The sequence below is a fragment of the Kazachstania africana genome, chromosome 5 (assembly GCF_000304475.1).
Source record: "Kazachstania africana CBS 2517 chromosome 5, complete genome".
NCBI classification, from domain to species: Eukaryota; Fungi; Ascomycota; class Saccharomycetes; order Saccharomycetales; family Saccharomycetaceae; genus Kazachstania; species Kazachstania africana.
The window spans coordinates 372,037-387,976 of NC_018944.1; the positions used below are offsets into that span (position 1 = coordinate 372,037).

Sequence of the window (15,940 nt, forward strand, 5' to 3'; positions counted from 1 at the left end):
AAGACTGTTGGCATTCATCATAAATGTAACTTACACTTTCCTATATACTCTATTATATCATAAATATTTTCTATCTAATCCGAATTCCAGTTCCTTTTCTAAGTCGAGCAATTCATCGTTTCCAGCAAGCCTTTCATCACGACCTGAATCTAATGCAATTGGTGATGCCAGTAAGTTTTCTTGCGGCCTTGGAGGAAAATCAGTTTCATGTGCTCGTAAATTTTCTGAATGTATTCCAAAATCTTGTAGTTGTGCAGATATTGAAGTTTGAGGACCACCCATTTGATTTGAAAAATCTGCATTTTGTATTCCTTGTAAATTGTTGTCATTCTGTTGATCATGCTGCGTCACCTCCTGTTGTCGTTGCTGTTGCAGTTTTTCCTCTTCTATAAGCGGCTGTCTTACAAATTTCCTGAAATCATTGACCTCTTCAATGACCATTTGCTTCAAGTCCTCCATATCGGTCACTACTTCAAAACCAAAATCGAATTTTTCGCTACAGATTGGTTCATCTGCAGGATCATGCCATATCGACAAGTAAGGATGTTGTAAGGCCTCATCTACGGTGATTCTCTTCTGCGGATCGAATGCTAACATCCTTTCCAATAGATCCAAAGCTTGCGGATTTGCGTCAGGATAGAGATTGCTAAAGGGGATTGTTGGGATATACCCGAGTTGATGAATATAGTCTTGTACATTTTTTGATCCAATTCTTTTCAAAGTTTCATCGGGAGGTGTACCCAGGACTTGTAAAATTTGATTTAATTGATGAACGTAGTCTTTACCTTTGAATATAGGTTTCCCACCTAAAAACTCGGCAAGGATACATCCCGTTGACCAGACATCTATGGCTTTAGTGTAACCTTGGTAACTCAACATGATTTCTGGTGCACGATACCATCTCGTGGCCACATACTCAGTTAAAAATTGGTTATTTTCTACAGGATTTTCTGAATAGCCTCTTGCGAGACCAAAATCACAAATTTTCAATTGACAATCTGCATTCACTAGTAAATTTCCTGGTTTTAAATCACGATGTAGAACATCCGCAGAATGAATATATTTCAAACCACACAAAATTTGATAAATGAAACTTTGATAATGAGCGTCTGTCAACGGTTGACTAGATTTAATGATTTGATGCATATCACATTCCATTAATTCTTCATATAAATATAATCCATTTAGTGAACCATCAGGGTAAAAGACAATATCCATATCGTACAGACATGTGATATTCTTATGACCTCGAAAGTGCCTTAGTAACTTCAACTCTCGTAGTGATCTTTTGCATAGCAAAGTCTTTGAAAAGACATTGGTGACCTTTTTGATGGCCACAGTGGTCTCTTCAGGGACTTCTACAAATTTAGCCGAGCAGACAATACCGTAAGCACCATGACCTATCTCTTTAATCAGTTGGAAACGTTTATCAACGGTGAAGTCCTGATTAAACACTTTGAATGTATGCCTTTCAATCTTCTCTGTCATTGTTTTTGAAAGATAACTCGATTATGACTCCACTTTACTTTGATAGTAATTTGACCTGTAATAACAGGGGGAGGAGGATTAAAAGCTTAAAAAGGTGTTGATAGAGCAGCCTCCTATCTCTGAGATTGAAATCTTTATTATCTACCCTATATAAGTTGCAATGTTCTTTCCCTCGCCCTATGAAAATTCTATTTTTAGACGGCGAAATGCTAACATTAGGCCAAAAATCGTGGCGCATGATAAAAATAATTAGATGTGACAAGAATGGGCACCTCATGCAGGTTATTGACCACGCAGGAGTGAGTATTATTTGAATGTGCGTCTCTGCGTTTCGTAGGATAGTAGTAATAATGCACACGTTTTTCTGCCAGACGATTGGACTTTTTTGGACAGAAATTATAATATAGGTTGTATATTAGGCTTTCACGGTCTCCAGTTGTTTATAAAAATCTTTGACCTTTTCATTTGTAGTGATCTTTTTAGGATTAAAGTTCAGAACTTGCAGTTGATCTTTAGATACGGCTCTTGATAGAGCGACATAGACTTGTCCAGCCTCAAAGATATTTTTCAGGTCTACTTTCAATCGTTGAATCGTTTGCCCCTGTGCCTTGTGGATGGACAACGCCCAACATAACATAATCGGCACCTGCGTTCTTTCGATGCCTGTTTTATCGCCGGGTATATCAACGGGGAACCTGTCCGGAAGCACTAACTCATGATAATACCTATTTTTGCCTGTGGACCATCTAACGTACGGCCATGCAGTTTCAACGGGTGATTCCAATATGGCAACGTTGACTAATTCTTCCAAGATCTCTGCCCTACTAAGTGTTCTTGCGTTAAAGTCCTGGATAAACTCCTTCGACTGTCTTCTTAAAGGATTTGCTATTACTTGACTAACTAACCGCATGTCAGCAATAACATTATCGTCAATTACTTTAAACAATTCAAGCATTTTTCTATGCAGTCTTTCTGTCGTGAAAAAGAGAACTTTACCCAATGAACCATTAAACAGATCAACTTCGGGTTTATTTTTCAACATCATAACCTGAGCATTTTCCTTTAACGTTACTACACGTTCCGCCATAACTGAGGAATCTAATAATTGTATCTGGTCTTTTCTAGCTAAGTCTACACTCTCAAATTGGTGTAAATCCCCAGGAAGTAAACCTAATTGCCTTGAATTTGATAATTCAACTTCCCTCCTAGTAGCATATAATTCGGTTGGGTATATTCCATCAGAATAGTCTACCTCTCTTTGAAGATTTTTGACTGTTGAAATCATATGTGGTTGAAGTTCCCCAAATCTAATAGAATTCAATATGTCAATCAGCTCGCTATCATGCTGTCTAAAGACTTTTGTCAATAAGATTGTCTTATGGATGCAACGTTTCCACATTTCACTCTCAAAACAAAATATACTAGCTTTCACGTCGTCTTTCTTTTGAACGGGTGGTAGTTGAAAAAAATCACCTGTTAATACCAGTTGAATCCCACCGAAGGGCTTATCGTTTTTCCTTACTGCTCTAGCTATATATTCTAACATGTTAAGGAATTTACCATCAATCATAGAGATTTCATCAATAATGAGAACTTTTGTGTTTTTCCAAACTGCTAGAGCTTCTTTTAATCTTTGTATCTTCTTCACCGTGACATCTGGAGGTCTATTGCCGATACCTGCATACGACCACTTGTGTAAAGTAACACCACCTATAGTAGCAGCTGCAAGACCTGTTGAAGCAGTTATCGCCACAGCTTCTTTCCCATACATTGAACGAAGTTTTTCAATTATATTTTGTAAAATGACAGATTTACCAGTACCTGCAGAACCTGTATAAAAAACATTGAGACGTTTATTTACAATCAAATCAACGACAGTTTCTTGTTCTTTAGTTAGTTTTAATTGTATTGTAACTTTATTTGACTTTAAGTTCGAAGTAGTTCTTTGAATTGGCTTAATCCTTTTTGATGTGTGTATCTTCAAATCTTGGAATGAGCCTATTCGCTTAGTAGGTTTCGTGTCGACCAAATCTGTAGTATCTATCTGTGTGCTTGTAAATGCTAATCTCCTGTGACCTACTTTAATATTAGTAACTTCACGCAAATTATTCATGTCGTCGGCTAAATCTTCCAGAACACTCCGTTGAGACTTTTCTGGTGATCTATGAAAGCTAGGTGACCTTGAGATGGTAGTAACCTGTTTGAAGTTATTAATATGAGGAACGTCCATTAATTTTTTTACTTCTGCATCTGTATCGCATTCATCGAATGAACCTTGCGATTGAAAGAGTGAATAAGGTTTATTTGAGGTAAATGAACTTGTATCTAACTTTTTAGTACGGATAGTACGTGTTTCTTTAAAGCTCTTTGATTTTGTCGCGAGATTGGCTTTAGTACTTTGAGATTTAGAATCAAAACTCTGAGATTTTGGTTTCACTTGAAAGAAATATGATGAGAGCGTCTTTTGTTTCAGTCCACGTTGTTTCTTAGTCTTATCAGAATCACCATTACTAGACCTGAACATGCTGAGGGGAGTGTCACTACTGATTCGAAGATGTGGCTTATCGTGTATATAAAGATTTCTGTATCAAATAAATTGATCCATGTGTTCGAGTAAGTTCGATGGCTTCTACTTTTTCCATATTAGGGCAAAAGCGCGTCAATCAATTTCGCTTTAAATAGTAAAGGCTGACCAGTAGTTGATGAAGCACATTCAGTGAGGCCACTAGTTTGCCATGTATTGCCTTGCTTTGTTATGTGTGGAAATAGAAAGAGTGGTTAAGTTCGGCTTATGGTGTGAGTATCTCTAATTATACTTACAGATATTGTATTCTCTCTTGGAAAATATTGTGTCGTAAGCTTGATGCCGCGGCCAATAGTAAGAGAGTTCGAATGTATGTAATTGGGTAACCACTGTGGTGCTACAAGGCTGGCTTGGATATTTCAAGGGATACACTCAAAGTAAGGTAACTATTGTGCCAACACAGCACACTGTCATCCACATTAAATACTCACCATCTTCAAAAAAATACAAAAAATAAATCTCCGCGACGGGGAATTGAACCCCGATCTGGCACGCGACAAGCGCCCATTCTCACCATTAAACTATCGCGGATTTTGAAGAAGAAAGAGAGCACTCACGCTGGGGGTCGAACCCAGAATCTTCTGATTAGAAGTCAGACGCGTTGCCATTACGCCACGCGAGCTCAATTTCTGATGTTTTGGTCTTAGACCAAAATACCTGATGCAGCATTGAATATGTGTCCCAATTTCCTTCTTACAAACTTTTGATCTTCTTCAACATATTATGTGCTAAAGATGAGGTACAAAGACTTTCCCAACTGTTGACCTCCAACTGTCAGAGCTCAAGCCTATTATATAAAGAATTTTTGGGCTGGGTACAGATACATAGAGTGATCATGTGGACCAAGCTCCTGATTCCTATTTGATTGTACATTAAAATTTTATCTGAGAGATATGATTTGCATATAACAAAGTTCAAATGGGCAACGTTCCCAAAGAAACTCGATATATACTCTTGAGGGTCATTTTATTTTCAATAATATTAAAAACTGGAACTCGAACACAACCGGGATACATTTACAAAAAGGAATAATGGCCATTTATTGTTTGTTGGAGGTATGTCCAAAATATTTTTCCAAGTAGAGCCGCTGAACACACAATTGCAACTTAATAGTACTAAAGGATAAAAAAAAGATAAATAATGGGAAACTACAAAGGCAATGTACGCACTGCTCAGTCTGGAAAGATACCCTGCCGGTCCTTTGGATTCAGAGTAACGTCTTTTTCTTTCTATTTTATGACTTTACAATGGAGCAATATTCAATTTTGATCTCAAGACAAGTCGGATGTTATAATTCTGAAAAATTCATGTTTAGACAAAACCCTCTTTTCAGAGAGCTACCATTTCCCAGAGTTTTCTGCTTAGCATTGCCTATCGTTTAGCAGCAAGAAAGAAAATAAATGACCGTGATGCAGTCATTACAACACTTTGTATATTACTGACATCAAATCCATTTTCATATCCCCGATGGCAGACTTTTTCATTGAGAAAAAAATTTTGGATTGCAAGATCATCGAAGACAACAATTCAAGGCCAGAGAAGAGACAAACACTACTAAGCTGAACCCTTCTAAACTATGAAGATTATAGAGACTAGAGATTCTTTCCTTAGTGACTATGAGGTGTTGCAATTTCTTTCCGGTCTGGAAAGAAAGCATCTTTGGGATGAAGAAACTTTAAAATTACATCAAAAGGATAGAAAGAAAAGAGCACAGACCAAGAGACCATACAACCATCCAGCATTACAAGCGATCACCAGAGATGCAATCTCATTTCTCAAGATGAACAAAAATTATGTGCCACAAGAAGATGAAGTTGAAGAAGAAAGGACAGAACATGAAAAGTCTCCACTTTGTAGGTTAAACGATAAGACATTCAGTGAATTTGTCCTAAAACTGAACAAATTCGATCTTTTCAAGGCAGAAAAATTACAAATAGTGAATCAACTTCCTGCCAATATGGTCCATTTGTATTCCATAGTGGAAGAATGTGATTCTAGATTTAGCGAAGAACAAATAGATGAAATTCTTGAAATAGTCAAAGAATACTCACAGATATGAAAACAAACAAACTGCATCAACTCACTCACAGCTGTCGTTACTCAACTTAACTGTATAGAATAGTAATAACTAACGTCAAATATAGTATTTATATTATGAATTTTTCATTTTACCCGGATGTTTCAATTAGCTTGAAGGTTTTCAGTATCGGAATTGTCAAATTAAGGAAATGACTGTGGCTCAGGATCATTATTAGCCTTCACAAGTGTAGCCAATATAGATAACTCCATGAAAGTATGAAGTTTGGGGACCATTTAAGAAAGTCGCTTATAAGACAATATAGCTTTTATTATATTGCATATGACGACCTTAAGAATGAATTAGAGGAGGGTTTAAAGAAAAACAATGATGAATGGTCACAGGATTTGGAAACATCCTTCTTAGGCTTATTGGAAGTGGAACTGGATAAGGTTTACAGTTTTTGTAAAGTGAAACGAGGGGAACTTGTTAGACGTGTTAGAGATGTTGCCAAAGAAGTGCACAATACTGTGAATCTATTGGATTCGAATACTCCGCCAACACAAATCGATTTCGAGATTTTGGAAGAAGAATTGAGTGAAATTATCGCTGATGTTCATGATTTAGCCAAATTTGCAAGGTTGAATTATACTGGCTTCGAAAAAATTATAAAGAAACATGATAAGAAGACAAATTTCATCTTGAAACCAATTTTTCAAGTTAGATTAGATGCAAAGCCATTCTTTAAAGAAAATTACGATGAATTGGTCGTTAAGATCTCACAGTTATATGATATAGTAAGAACGAGTGGTCGTCCTATAAAAGGTGATTCATCTGCGGGTGGTAAACAACAAAATTTTGTTAGACAAACCACCAAATATTGGGTACATCCTGACAATATCACTGAGTTAAAGCTGATCATTCTGAAACATTTACCAGTTCTTGTATTCAATACAAATAAAGAATTTGAAAAGGAAGATTCTTCAATTACATCGATTTACTATGATAATGAAGATTTAGATCTATATTATGGACGTCTTAGGAAAGATGAAGGTGCAGAAGCACATAGATTAAGGTGGTATGGTGGTATGCAATCTGATACCATCTTTTTTGAAAGGAAAACACACAGAGAGGATTGGACTGGCGAAAAATCTGTTAAGGCAAGGTTCGCCGTAAAGGAAAGATATGTAAATAATTTTATTGCTGGTAAATATACTGTGGAAGAGGCATTTAGGAAAATGCGTAAAGAAGGCAAGAAATCGATACAAGAAATTGAGAACTTGGAAGCACTGGCCACTGAAATCCAATACACGATGATTAAGAAGAAGCTAAGACCTATGGTTAGAACATTTTACAATAGAACAGCGTTCCAATTACCCGGTGATGCAAGAGTTCGTATATCTTTAGATACTGAATTGTCAATGATAAGGGAGGATGATTTCGATGGGTTTAATAGGACGAAGGGGAACTGGAGGAGGATGGATATTGGCGTTGATTGGCCATTTAAACAACTTGATGATAAAGATATTTGTAGGTTTCCTTATGCTGTTTTAGAAGTGAAATTACAAACACAGTTGGGCCAAGAGCCTCCTGAATGGGTACGAGAGTTAGTTGGGTCCCACTTAGTTGAGCCAGTTCCAAAATTCTCTAAGTTTATTCATGGTATATCAACGCTATTCAATGATAAAGTGGATATGATTCCATTTTGGTTACCTCAGATGGATGTTGATATTAGAAAGAAACCGCTACCCACCAACATTATTGATATTACAAGGCCAACAAGAGAAGAAGAAGGAGATGATGAGGATGACGAAGACGCAGCATTAGTTGAAGCAATGATGGACGCACCGCCAGGGAATAATCTTGATGTAGAAGAAGGTGGGGGACCAAGCTACGGTTCGATAAATAATAATGGTACATCTACCAATCTTGCTGTCGTCAGGGACAGTGCCAATGCATCATATTATCGTCGTAAGATTAGAGAGTCAACCAACTTACTGACGAAAAATTACTATAAAGCACTGTATGGATTGGATCATTACTTATATGGTGAACAAATTTCCAAGATTCCAAGAGGTACAATATTTGACACGCAGATTCAAGCACCTCCTGGTAAAACCATCTGTGTCCCTGTACGTGTAGAACCGAAAGTGTATTTTGCCACGGAGAGGACATTTTTATCGTGGGCTTCCATATCCATTATACTCGGAGGTGTTTCCACTGCATCCTTAACGTACGGTACTCTTACAACAATGATTGCATCGATCGGTTTCTTCCTGACTGCGCTGTGCATACTAGTCCACAGTACTATTGTTTATGGGAGAAGGGTTGTCAATATCCGGACTAAGAAAGCTGTTGATTACGAAGACAAGATTGGTCCTCCAATGGTAAGTGGTTTCTTAATACTGTCAATTCTATTTACATTTTTCTGTAACTATTTGTAGTAAACTATAATATCTCTGAGGGGATGGACTTGTGGGCCTACTCATTCCAAGTAATGGCGCGTCATGCAATTGTTTGTGTCATTGAGATTTTGCGGGGGTAAGAGTCAAATCTAATATTTTTTTAATTAATATATAAATTAGATTAAGCTTGATCCAAGAGCAACGGCTGAAAGTGGCTCTCTGTACCTATACAAGCACAGACTGCCTATCGAGCCGCAACGACGGTCCCACTCAATCATCCTCTGCCAACAATGTAGCCTCACTGTGAGTACGGCACAGAATCTTGGTTTCGTAAAACGCTTCCAATATCCTTTTGCTTAACTAATTTCAGACTCATTTAGGCTTAGCTTTTCTTTTTCCGAGGCATCGCTCTGATGAAAATCTACTCTGTTCAGGAAGGGTGAGAAAAATTTTTTATTAAGCAGTGGATCCTCGAAGATTAGTTTAACCTTAGATTAGTCACACGCAGTTCATCACATCGCATATATACATATATATAAGCCTGCTGGTGTATTCTACTTAGTAGACAAATAGACAACAAGAACATATCATATCTCATACAAAGGATTTAAACAATAATAAAACAAAGAATGGTTGAAGAAACTACTTCATCAGATTTTAAAAATGAAAAATGGACATTGAAGGAGGAGTCCCAGGACATACCGTCCATAACAGAAACCCGTCAGGAGGAAGAGGAGACCCTAAATAACACAAATTTGAGCAAAAATCTCTCTGTACGTCATTTGGTGACGCTGGCAGTTGGTGGTTCGATTGGTACGGGTCTTTTCGTTAATTCTGGTACAGCTTTGAGTGACGGTGGTCCAGCTTCCTTAGTGGTGGGCTGGGTCATTATTAGTACATGTCTTTTCACTGTCATTAATTCGCTAGGTGAGCTAGCGGCTGCTTTCCCCATTGTTGGTGGGTTCAACGTCTACATCACCAGATTTGTTGATCCATCCGTCGGTTTTGCAGTTAATTTAAATTATTTAGCACAATGGTTGGTCCTTCTTCCGTTGGAATTAGTCGCAGCTTCCTTAACTATCAAATATTGGAACGACAAAATCAACTCAGACGCATGGGTAGCAATTTTTTACGTTACCATTGTCCTGGCAAATATGTTAGAAGTTAAATCATTTGGTGAAACTGAATTCGTATTATCAATGGTGAAAATTTTAGCAATCATCGGTTTTACCATCTTGGGTATTGTTCTGGCCTCAGGAGGTGGTCCATCCGGTGGTTATCTAGGTTTCAAATACTGGAATAACCCAGGTGCATTCGTCGGTGGTACAAATGCTTCCAAATTTAAAGGTCTATGTTCTGTCTTCGTTACTGCCGCTTTCTCTTTCTCTGGTATTGAAATGATTGCTGTTTCAGCTGCTGAAAGTAAAAATCCAAGAAAAGTCATTCCAAAAGCTGCTAAGAGAACATTTTGGTTGGTCACTTCATCCTACGTTGTCATTTTAACTCTAGTTGGTTGTCTTGTTCCATATAACGATTCAAGATTGTTGAATGCCGCAACTTCTGTTGATGCTGCCGCTTCTCCACTAGTCATTGCAATTGAAAATGGTGGTATCAAAGGTTTACCTTCCTTAATGAACGCTATCATCTTAATTGCTATTGTATCTGTCGCTAATAGTGCGGTCTACGCTTGTTCAAGATGTATGGTTTCCATGGCACACATAGGTAATTTACCAAAAGTTTTGAGTAAAGTCGATAAGAAAGGTAGACCAATGAACGCATTGATTGTTACATTAATTTTCGGTCTTCTTTCGTTCATTGCTGCAAGTGACAAACAAAATGAAGTTTTCACGTGGTTAAGTGCTTTATCTGGTCTTTCTACAATTTTTTGTTGGATGGCAATTAATTACTCTTTGATCAGATTCCGTAGAGCCATGCAAGTACAAAATAGAAGCTTAGATGAATTACCATACTTATCGCAAACAGGTATCTGGGGTGCATGGTATGGTGTCCTTGTTCTATTTTTAGTCATCGTCGCCTCTTTTTGGACTTCCATGTTCCCACTTGGTTCAGCTCATGCAGATGCAGAATCATTCTTTGAAAGTTTCTTATCGTTGCCTATTTTACTAGTCTGTTATTTTGGTCACAAACTATATTTTGCAAGAAATTGGAGATTACAAATTGGTGCAGAAGAAATGGATATCGATTCAGGTAGAAAGATAATAGACGAAGAAGGATTAAAACAAGAAAGAGAAGAAGAAGAAAAAGCCATGAACAGTTCATTCCTCATCAAATTCTGGCACGTTTGGTGTTAAATTTAATTGGAATAACAATTCTTATATAGATCATTAGAATATGTACATAAGCAAATACTCATCATTACGACCATTACCATTTGTTACGCATCTATATGTATATATCTGCGTACACGCTCTTTCGATTTTCTTCCTCTTTGAAGGGAAATGGGGCCTACGTAGCAATATCAGACAATTTTTAATTAAATGATTGACAAGTTTTGAAAGGAATGGAAAATATAAAAGGAAGGGGGTAACTGAAAGGATAGTACAAGAGAACTTACATGATAACGGAAAGCATACGGATAATAGCAAGATGAAGTCTAAGACAAGTATACGTAAGGCTAGTCATGCCGGTACATGGTATTTACAAAATTCTACACAGTTACAAACGCAGTTACAATCAAATTTGAATGCTACAAAATTGGTTCAACCCATTAAGGGTTCCAGAATAATAATATCGCCACATGCTGGTTACAGATATTGTGGTAACGTAATGGCATATTCATATGCATCCATGGATTTGACTAAATTCAAAAATGCTAGTGATGATAAGATTAGGGTATTTATATTGGGACCATCCCATCATATCTACTTCCGGGATAAAATCTTGGTTTCATCATTTGAAGAGGTGGAAACACCATTAGGGAACTTGACAGTGGATCGAGAAGTTGTAGATGAATTGATAAAGAAAAATCATAATGATAAGAAAGTTTTTGAATTATTGGATAAGGATGTAGATTTGGATGAACATTCATTGGAAATGCAATTCTCCATGTTGGCTCAGACATTGCATTGGAGATCTGTCGATTTGAGTAAAGTTAAAGTTATTCCGATGTTAGTGTCGCATAATAGTGAAACTGTCGATTCAAAAGTTGCAGGATTTCTAAAGCCATATTTAAATGATGGAAAATCATTTTTCATTATTAGTAGTGATTTCTGTCACTGGGGGAGAAGATTCGAATACACGGGATACGTGGGGAATGAAGATGATTTGAATGAGGCAATGAATGAAGAAACGGAAATTGAGATGTTAACTTCTAGAAGTAAACTTTCACATCATCAAATATCAATTTGGAAATCGATTGAATTGCTGGACAAGTATGCGATGAAAGTATTGAGTGGTGAAGAAATTAAGAAAGAGACGGATAGTAATGAACCAAATGAAGATTTGACATTGTATGAAAAATGGAAAGAATATTTGGACATTACTGGGAATACCATTTGTGGTCAAAACCCAATCAAATTAATTTTGAAGTTATTGGAAGAGTTAAATGAAGATGAAAAATTCGAATTTGAATGGTTAAATTATTCACAAAGTTCTAAAGTTAGTAGTATCGAAGAAAGCAGTGTTAGTTACGCCTCTGGATGTGTAAGAATTAAGTAGGACAAAATTATGAATATATAACATTAAAAAAATTGGTATAAAAAATAGCAAGTTTTCACTAAGAATTAATAATAATAGAATTGAAAAGTCATTAAATTTCTATATAAAATAATCTATATTTTAAAACAAAAAGAGCATCGTTACATAAAAGATGATAGATTAAATTAAGCTCTAGCGACGTGTTCAACTAAATCGACGACTCTGGTGGAGTAACCGTATTCGTTGTCGTACCAGGAGACTAACTTGACGAACTTTGGAGATAATTGGATACCGGCTTCAGCGTCGAAGATAGAAGAGTGAGAGTCACCTAAGAAGTCAGAAGAGACAACAGCATCTTCAGTGTAACCTAAGACACCCTTTAACTTACCTTCGGAAGCTTCTCTAACGACCTTCTTGATTTCTTCGTAAGTGGTTTCCTTAGCTAACTTAACAGTTAAGTCAACAACGGAGACATCGACGGTTGGAACTCTGAAAGCCATACCGGTTAACTTACCTTGTAATTCTGGTAAGACCTTACCGACAGCCTTGGCAGCACCAGTGGAAGATGGGATGATGTTACCGGAAGCAGTTCTACCACCTCTCCAGTCCTTTTGGGATGGACCATCGACAGTCTTTTGGGTAGCGGTTAAAGAGTGGACAGTGGTCATTAAACCTTCTTCGATACCGAAAGCATCGTTGATAACCTTAGCTAATGGAGCTAAACAGTTAGTGGTACAAGAAGCGTTGGAAACAATGTTTTGACCAGCGTATTTGTCTTCGTTAACACCCATGACGAACATTGGGGCGGTACCGGATGGAGCAGTGATAACACACTTCTTGGCACCAGCGTCAATGTGCTTTTGAGCAGTGTCTAATTCCTTGAAAACACCAGTGGAGTCAATGGCGATGTCAATCTTTTCAGCGGCCCATGGTAAGTTAGCTGGGTCTCTTTCTTGGAAGATAGCAATCTTGTGACCATCGACGATGATGTGCTTGTCATCGTGAGAGACTTGACCTGGGTATCTACCGTGAGTGGAGTCGTAAGCGAACATGTAAGCAGCGTAGTCGACAGAAATGAATGGATCATTGACAGCGACAACTTCAATGTTCTTTCTAGATAAAGCGACTCTTAAGACTAATCTACCGATTCTACCGAAACCGTTAATAGCAACTCTGACCATTTTTGTAATTATTTGATATTTGTGTTGATGATTTAATAGGAAAGGTATATAAGAAGAAAATTAATAGGGAAGAACATTGAAAAGATTGAATAATGGTAAGCATTGTGGGTTTATATAATAAAAAAAATTTTCCTTTCCATTTTGCAAATGCAAGAGAATGCTGATTCAGTGGACAAGATCAATTCATCGTCTGTTAACTTCCCAACGCTGGTGGCCGATTCTTTTTGGCCTGTGTGTTGTTCCAAGTGCAAATTTGCTCGAGGAAACAAGTAGAAGAAGAAGAACTGTACAGAAGGTGTCAGAATAGTTCGAAAACTATCATTGCTCCTCCATCACCAAACGAAGAGCACAGTGACTTGAACATACCATACCAGTGAATTTATCGAGGCAAATCTTAGAAACACACACAGTGAAAGCCAATATCGGTACGTAGATCTTTGTTCTCGTTGAACCGATTTTCCAATTAATTAACGTTTTAAAATTTCAACATCTCATCGATTTATTTTAGCCAGGTCATCGAGCCGTGGGCTTCCTGTAATCTGCTGGGTTTTTCCGTTTCGGTTTGAAATAGTTTGTGCGGGCTTCCACTAAAAAGAAGATCGAGAAATAGAGAGAGGAGAGAAAATAAAGAGAAGATACCGCGAGATTTGAAGGAGTAAGCACCCACACATTCGAATTCGTGTAAATTTTAGTTTCGGAACAATTCAAACACAAAACGGCTCTTTTCGACTTGGACGCAATACCTGCTCGTTACAAAGATCGGTGTAAAGTTTGTGGCAGGCAACGGTTTCAATTCCAGCAATACGTAATATTGGGATATGGCCGTTTTTTTTTTGGGCCGAAAGACGTTCTTCTTTGGATTGTGGGAATTACATGTTTGTGAATGATAAATCTTCGTACATTATGATAATAGACTGTGGCATTTTGACATGATAATTAGCCACAATTCCACAAAAAATGCCACAAGGGTGGGTGAGTGTTTGTGTCATTATTGGTACTATACGTAAAATACATAAGCACATTACACAAGCTTGATTGATCCCCGTATATACATCAACTACTGTCCCATCTATTCGAAGTCCTCGCAGCACTGTGTCCCATTCTACAATGCAGCGATCTCAATCGGTGGTGATGTTGATTACTGGCTTCTCGACAAATTTTAAATTATGCTTTCTGTAGGCTGGATACGCTGGAACTAACCATATGCATGTTCCCAATAAACCAGCAATGTAGCATATCAATAGGTTTTGAATAGAACCGGTCATATATCCGTACACAGTAGCTGCGATGCCGACTGCGGCAATGGCTACATTCATTTGCTTACCAATATATTTCTGGGATTTATAGTCGATTGGGAATACCAATTTCTGTGATAACTCCTGAAACACTTCCATAATCACTGTCCTTGCCTCCTATACGTACGCACTCACTAGCTGTATTTGTTCTTTTCTGTTCGTTGTCTTTATGAAATTGCAGTTTTTCGTTATTAGCCGAATTTATAAATACAATAATTATTTAAATATGAATGTATGAGAGAAACAGCTATTGATTAAATACTTGATTATCTTTCAGCCAATTTATAAGCTTTATGAAGTTGTCACCTTTAGAGAAGTCATTAATCTTATCATCTTCGGGATTTGATTCTTTATACAAGTTTATTATACGTTCATTGGAACAAATCATCTTGAAAATTTTACAATTAAGTAAATTCAATTCAAACTTCCATGATTCCAACAATTCATTCTTGATTATATCACTGAATACCATAGTAACTTTCTCGTTGGAAGATGCAGGGATCTTCTTAATGAAATTAGTCAAGTTTATAAACCCAATTAAACAGTTATCTAGTTGTAAGTCCAATTTTGCATCGGTTAGATATCGTTTCATCTCATCATTAATCGTTAATATATCATTAATAACATTTAAATCGACGGTAATCAAATCTTTGAAAAACTTTATGGATTCCATACTGAAGTCAAGTTCCAGTATCCTCTTGAAGGTTATTCTCAGTTCTAATATCTTGCCAATTATCTTTTGTTGAATTTCAATTAATTCATTCGCAAAATTAACGTTAATATAGTACAAAAGATACGATAAATCAGTCATATAATGTGACACGTTCAGTATAAACGGTATAATCTGCTTCAACACTTCCATGTGACTCTCATCTAGCGCTTCGTTCATCGTCTTTTGGTTGTATTCACAAGTTTAACATTGAAATTTTTGTCATTCCACGGTTTTTCATTTTTTAATATTAGCAATCATATATTTGATATTATAAGACAAACAGGGTCTTAATACAGGATAATTCGACTTTCACTGTTGTTGCTTCGATTCCTTCTCTTGTTCATTAGTCTCATGCTGCGCAATTTCCCATGGCTTCAATCTTGGTGTCAAAGTGGACTCCGTTCTCATAGCTTCACTGTGCACGACATTCGGAATATTCACCACGTTGGGAACTGGTTTGTCGTTAACGATATGGTCGACTAACTCTTCGTAACTCAAATCTTCAGACATTCTGCAGTGCTTCTCTCTATGCCTTAAGGAAGTAACGATACCAATTATTATACTTTTCTTGAATGAAATCCTATATTACAAGGAAAAAAAA

General features: G+C 37.0%; 10 protein-coding genes and 2 non-coding genes across 12 annotated transcripts; 4 read left to right on the forward strand and 8 right to left on the reverse strand.

Annotated features, from left to right (window-relative positions):
• Nucleotides 1-57: 57 nt before the first annotated feature.
• Nucleotides 58-1,488, reverse strand: SLT2 (mitogen-activated serine/threonine-protein kinase SLT2; the record flags this gene model as incomplete). Its single annotated transcript, XM_003957421.1, has 1 exon — nucleotides 58-1,488. One exon carries the CDS (start codon nucleotides 1,486-1,488, stop codon nucleotides 58-60), a length of 1,431 nt encoding a protein of 476 aa, XP_003957470.1.
• A 415-nt stretch (nucleotides 1,489-1,903) lies between these two features.
• RRM3 (DNA helicase) lies at nucleotides 1,904-4,012 on the reverse strand (the record flags this gene model as incomplete). Its single annotated transcript, XM_003957422.1, has 1 exon — nucleotides 1,904-4,012. One exon carries the CDS (start codon nucleotides 4,010-4,012, stop codon nucleotides 1,904-1,906), a length of 2,109 nt encoding a protein of 702 aa, XP_003957471.1.
• Nucleotides 4,013-4,531: 519 nt separating this feature from the next.
• KAFR0Etrna3D lies at nucleotides 4,532-4,603 on the reverse strand. Its single transcript has one exon. It is a non-coding gene; the product is annotated as a tRNA-Asp (tRNA).
• Nucleotides 4,604-4,622: 19 nt separating this feature from the next.
• Nucleotides 4,623-4,694, reverse strand: KAFR0Etrna6R. Its single transcript has one exon. It is a non-coding gene; the product is annotated as a tRNA-Arg (tRNA).
• A 954-nt stretch (nucleotides 4,695-5,648) lies between these two features.
• RPC17 (DNA-directed RNA polymerase III subunit RPC17) lies at nucleotides 5,649-6,131 on the forward strand (the record flags this gene model as incomplete). The annotated part of the gene is made up of 1 exon (XM_003957423.1): nucleotides 5,649-6,131. One exon carries the CDS (start codon nucleotides 5,649-5,651, stop codon nucleotides 6,129-6,131), a length of 483 nt encoding a protein of 160 aa, XP_003957472.1.
• Nucleotides 6,132-6,367: 236 nt separating this feature from the next.
• On the forward strand, nucleotides 6,368-8,533 carry VTC4 (Vtc4p; the record flags this gene model as incomplete). Its single annotated transcript, XM_003957424.1, has 1 exon — nucleotides 6,368-8,533. The coding sequence occupies one exon, from the start codon at nucleotides 6,368-6,370 to the stop codon at nucleotides 8,531-8,533; it is 2,166 nt and encodes a 721-aa protein (XP_003957473.1).
• A 590-nt stretch (nucleotides 8,534-9,123) lies between these two features.
• HIP1 (histidine permease) lies at nucleotides 9,124-10,806 on the forward strand (the record flags this gene model as incomplete). Its single annotated transcript, XM_003957425.1, has 1 exon — nucleotides 9,124-10,806. The coding sequence occupies one exon, from the start codon at nucleotides 9,124-9,126 to the stop codon at nucleotides 10,804-10,806; it is 1,683 nt and encodes a 560-aa protein (XP_003957474.1).
• A 295-nt stretch (nucleotides 10,807-11,101) lies between these two features.
• Nucleotides 11,102-12,172, forward strand: MHO1 (Mho1p; the record flags this gene model as incomplete). The annotated part of the gene is made up of 1 exon (XM_003957426.1): nucleotides 11,102-12,172. One exon carries the CDS (start codon nucleotides 11,102-11,104, stop codon nucleotides 12,170-12,172), a length of 1,071 nt encoding a protein of 356 aa, XP_003957475.1.
• A 164-nt stretch (nucleotides 12,173-12,336) lies between these two features.
• Nucleotides 12,337-13,332, reverse strand: KAFR0E01870 (type I glyceraldehyde-3-phosphate dehydrogenase; the record flags this gene model as incomplete). Its single annotated transcript, XM_003957427.1, has 1 exon — nucleotides 12,337-13,332. The coding sequence occupies one exon, from the start codon at nucleotides 13,330-13,332 to the stop codon at nucleotides 12,337-12,339; it is 996 nt and encodes a 331-aa protein (XP_003957476.1).
• A 1,118-nt stretch (nucleotides 13,333-14,450) lies between these two features.
• SPC1 (signal peptidase complex subunit SPC1) lies at nucleotides 14,451-14,726 on the reverse strand (the record flags this gene model as incomplete). The annotated part of the gene is made up of 1 exon (XM_003957428.1): nucleotides 14,451-14,726. The coding sequence occupies one exon, from the start codon at nucleotides 14,724-14,726 to the stop codon at nucleotides 14,451-14,453; it is 276 nt and encodes a 91-aa protein (XP_003957477.1).
• Nucleotides 14,727-14,874: 148 nt separating this feature from the next.
• CAL4 (Cal4p) lies at nucleotides 14,875-15,516 on the reverse strand (the record flags this gene model as incomplete). The annotated part of the gene is made up of 1 exon (XM_003957429.1): nucleotides 14,875-15,516. One exon carries the CDS (start codon nucleotides 15,514-15,516, stop codon nucleotides 14,875-14,877), a length of 642 nt encoding a protein of 213 aa, XP_003957478.1.
• A 132-nt stretch (nucleotides 15,517-15,648) lies between these two features.
• On the reverse strand, nucleotides 15,649-15,849 carry KAFR0E01900 (uncharacterized protein; the record flags this gene model as incomplete). Its single annotated transcript, XM_003957430.1, has 1 exon — nucleotides 15,649-15,849. The coding sequence occupies one exon, from the start codon at nucleotides 15,847-15,849 to the stop codon at nucleotides 15,649-15,651; it is 201 nt and encodes a 66-aa protein (XP_003957479.1).
• Nucleotides 15,850-15,940: the final 91 nt, after the last annotated feature.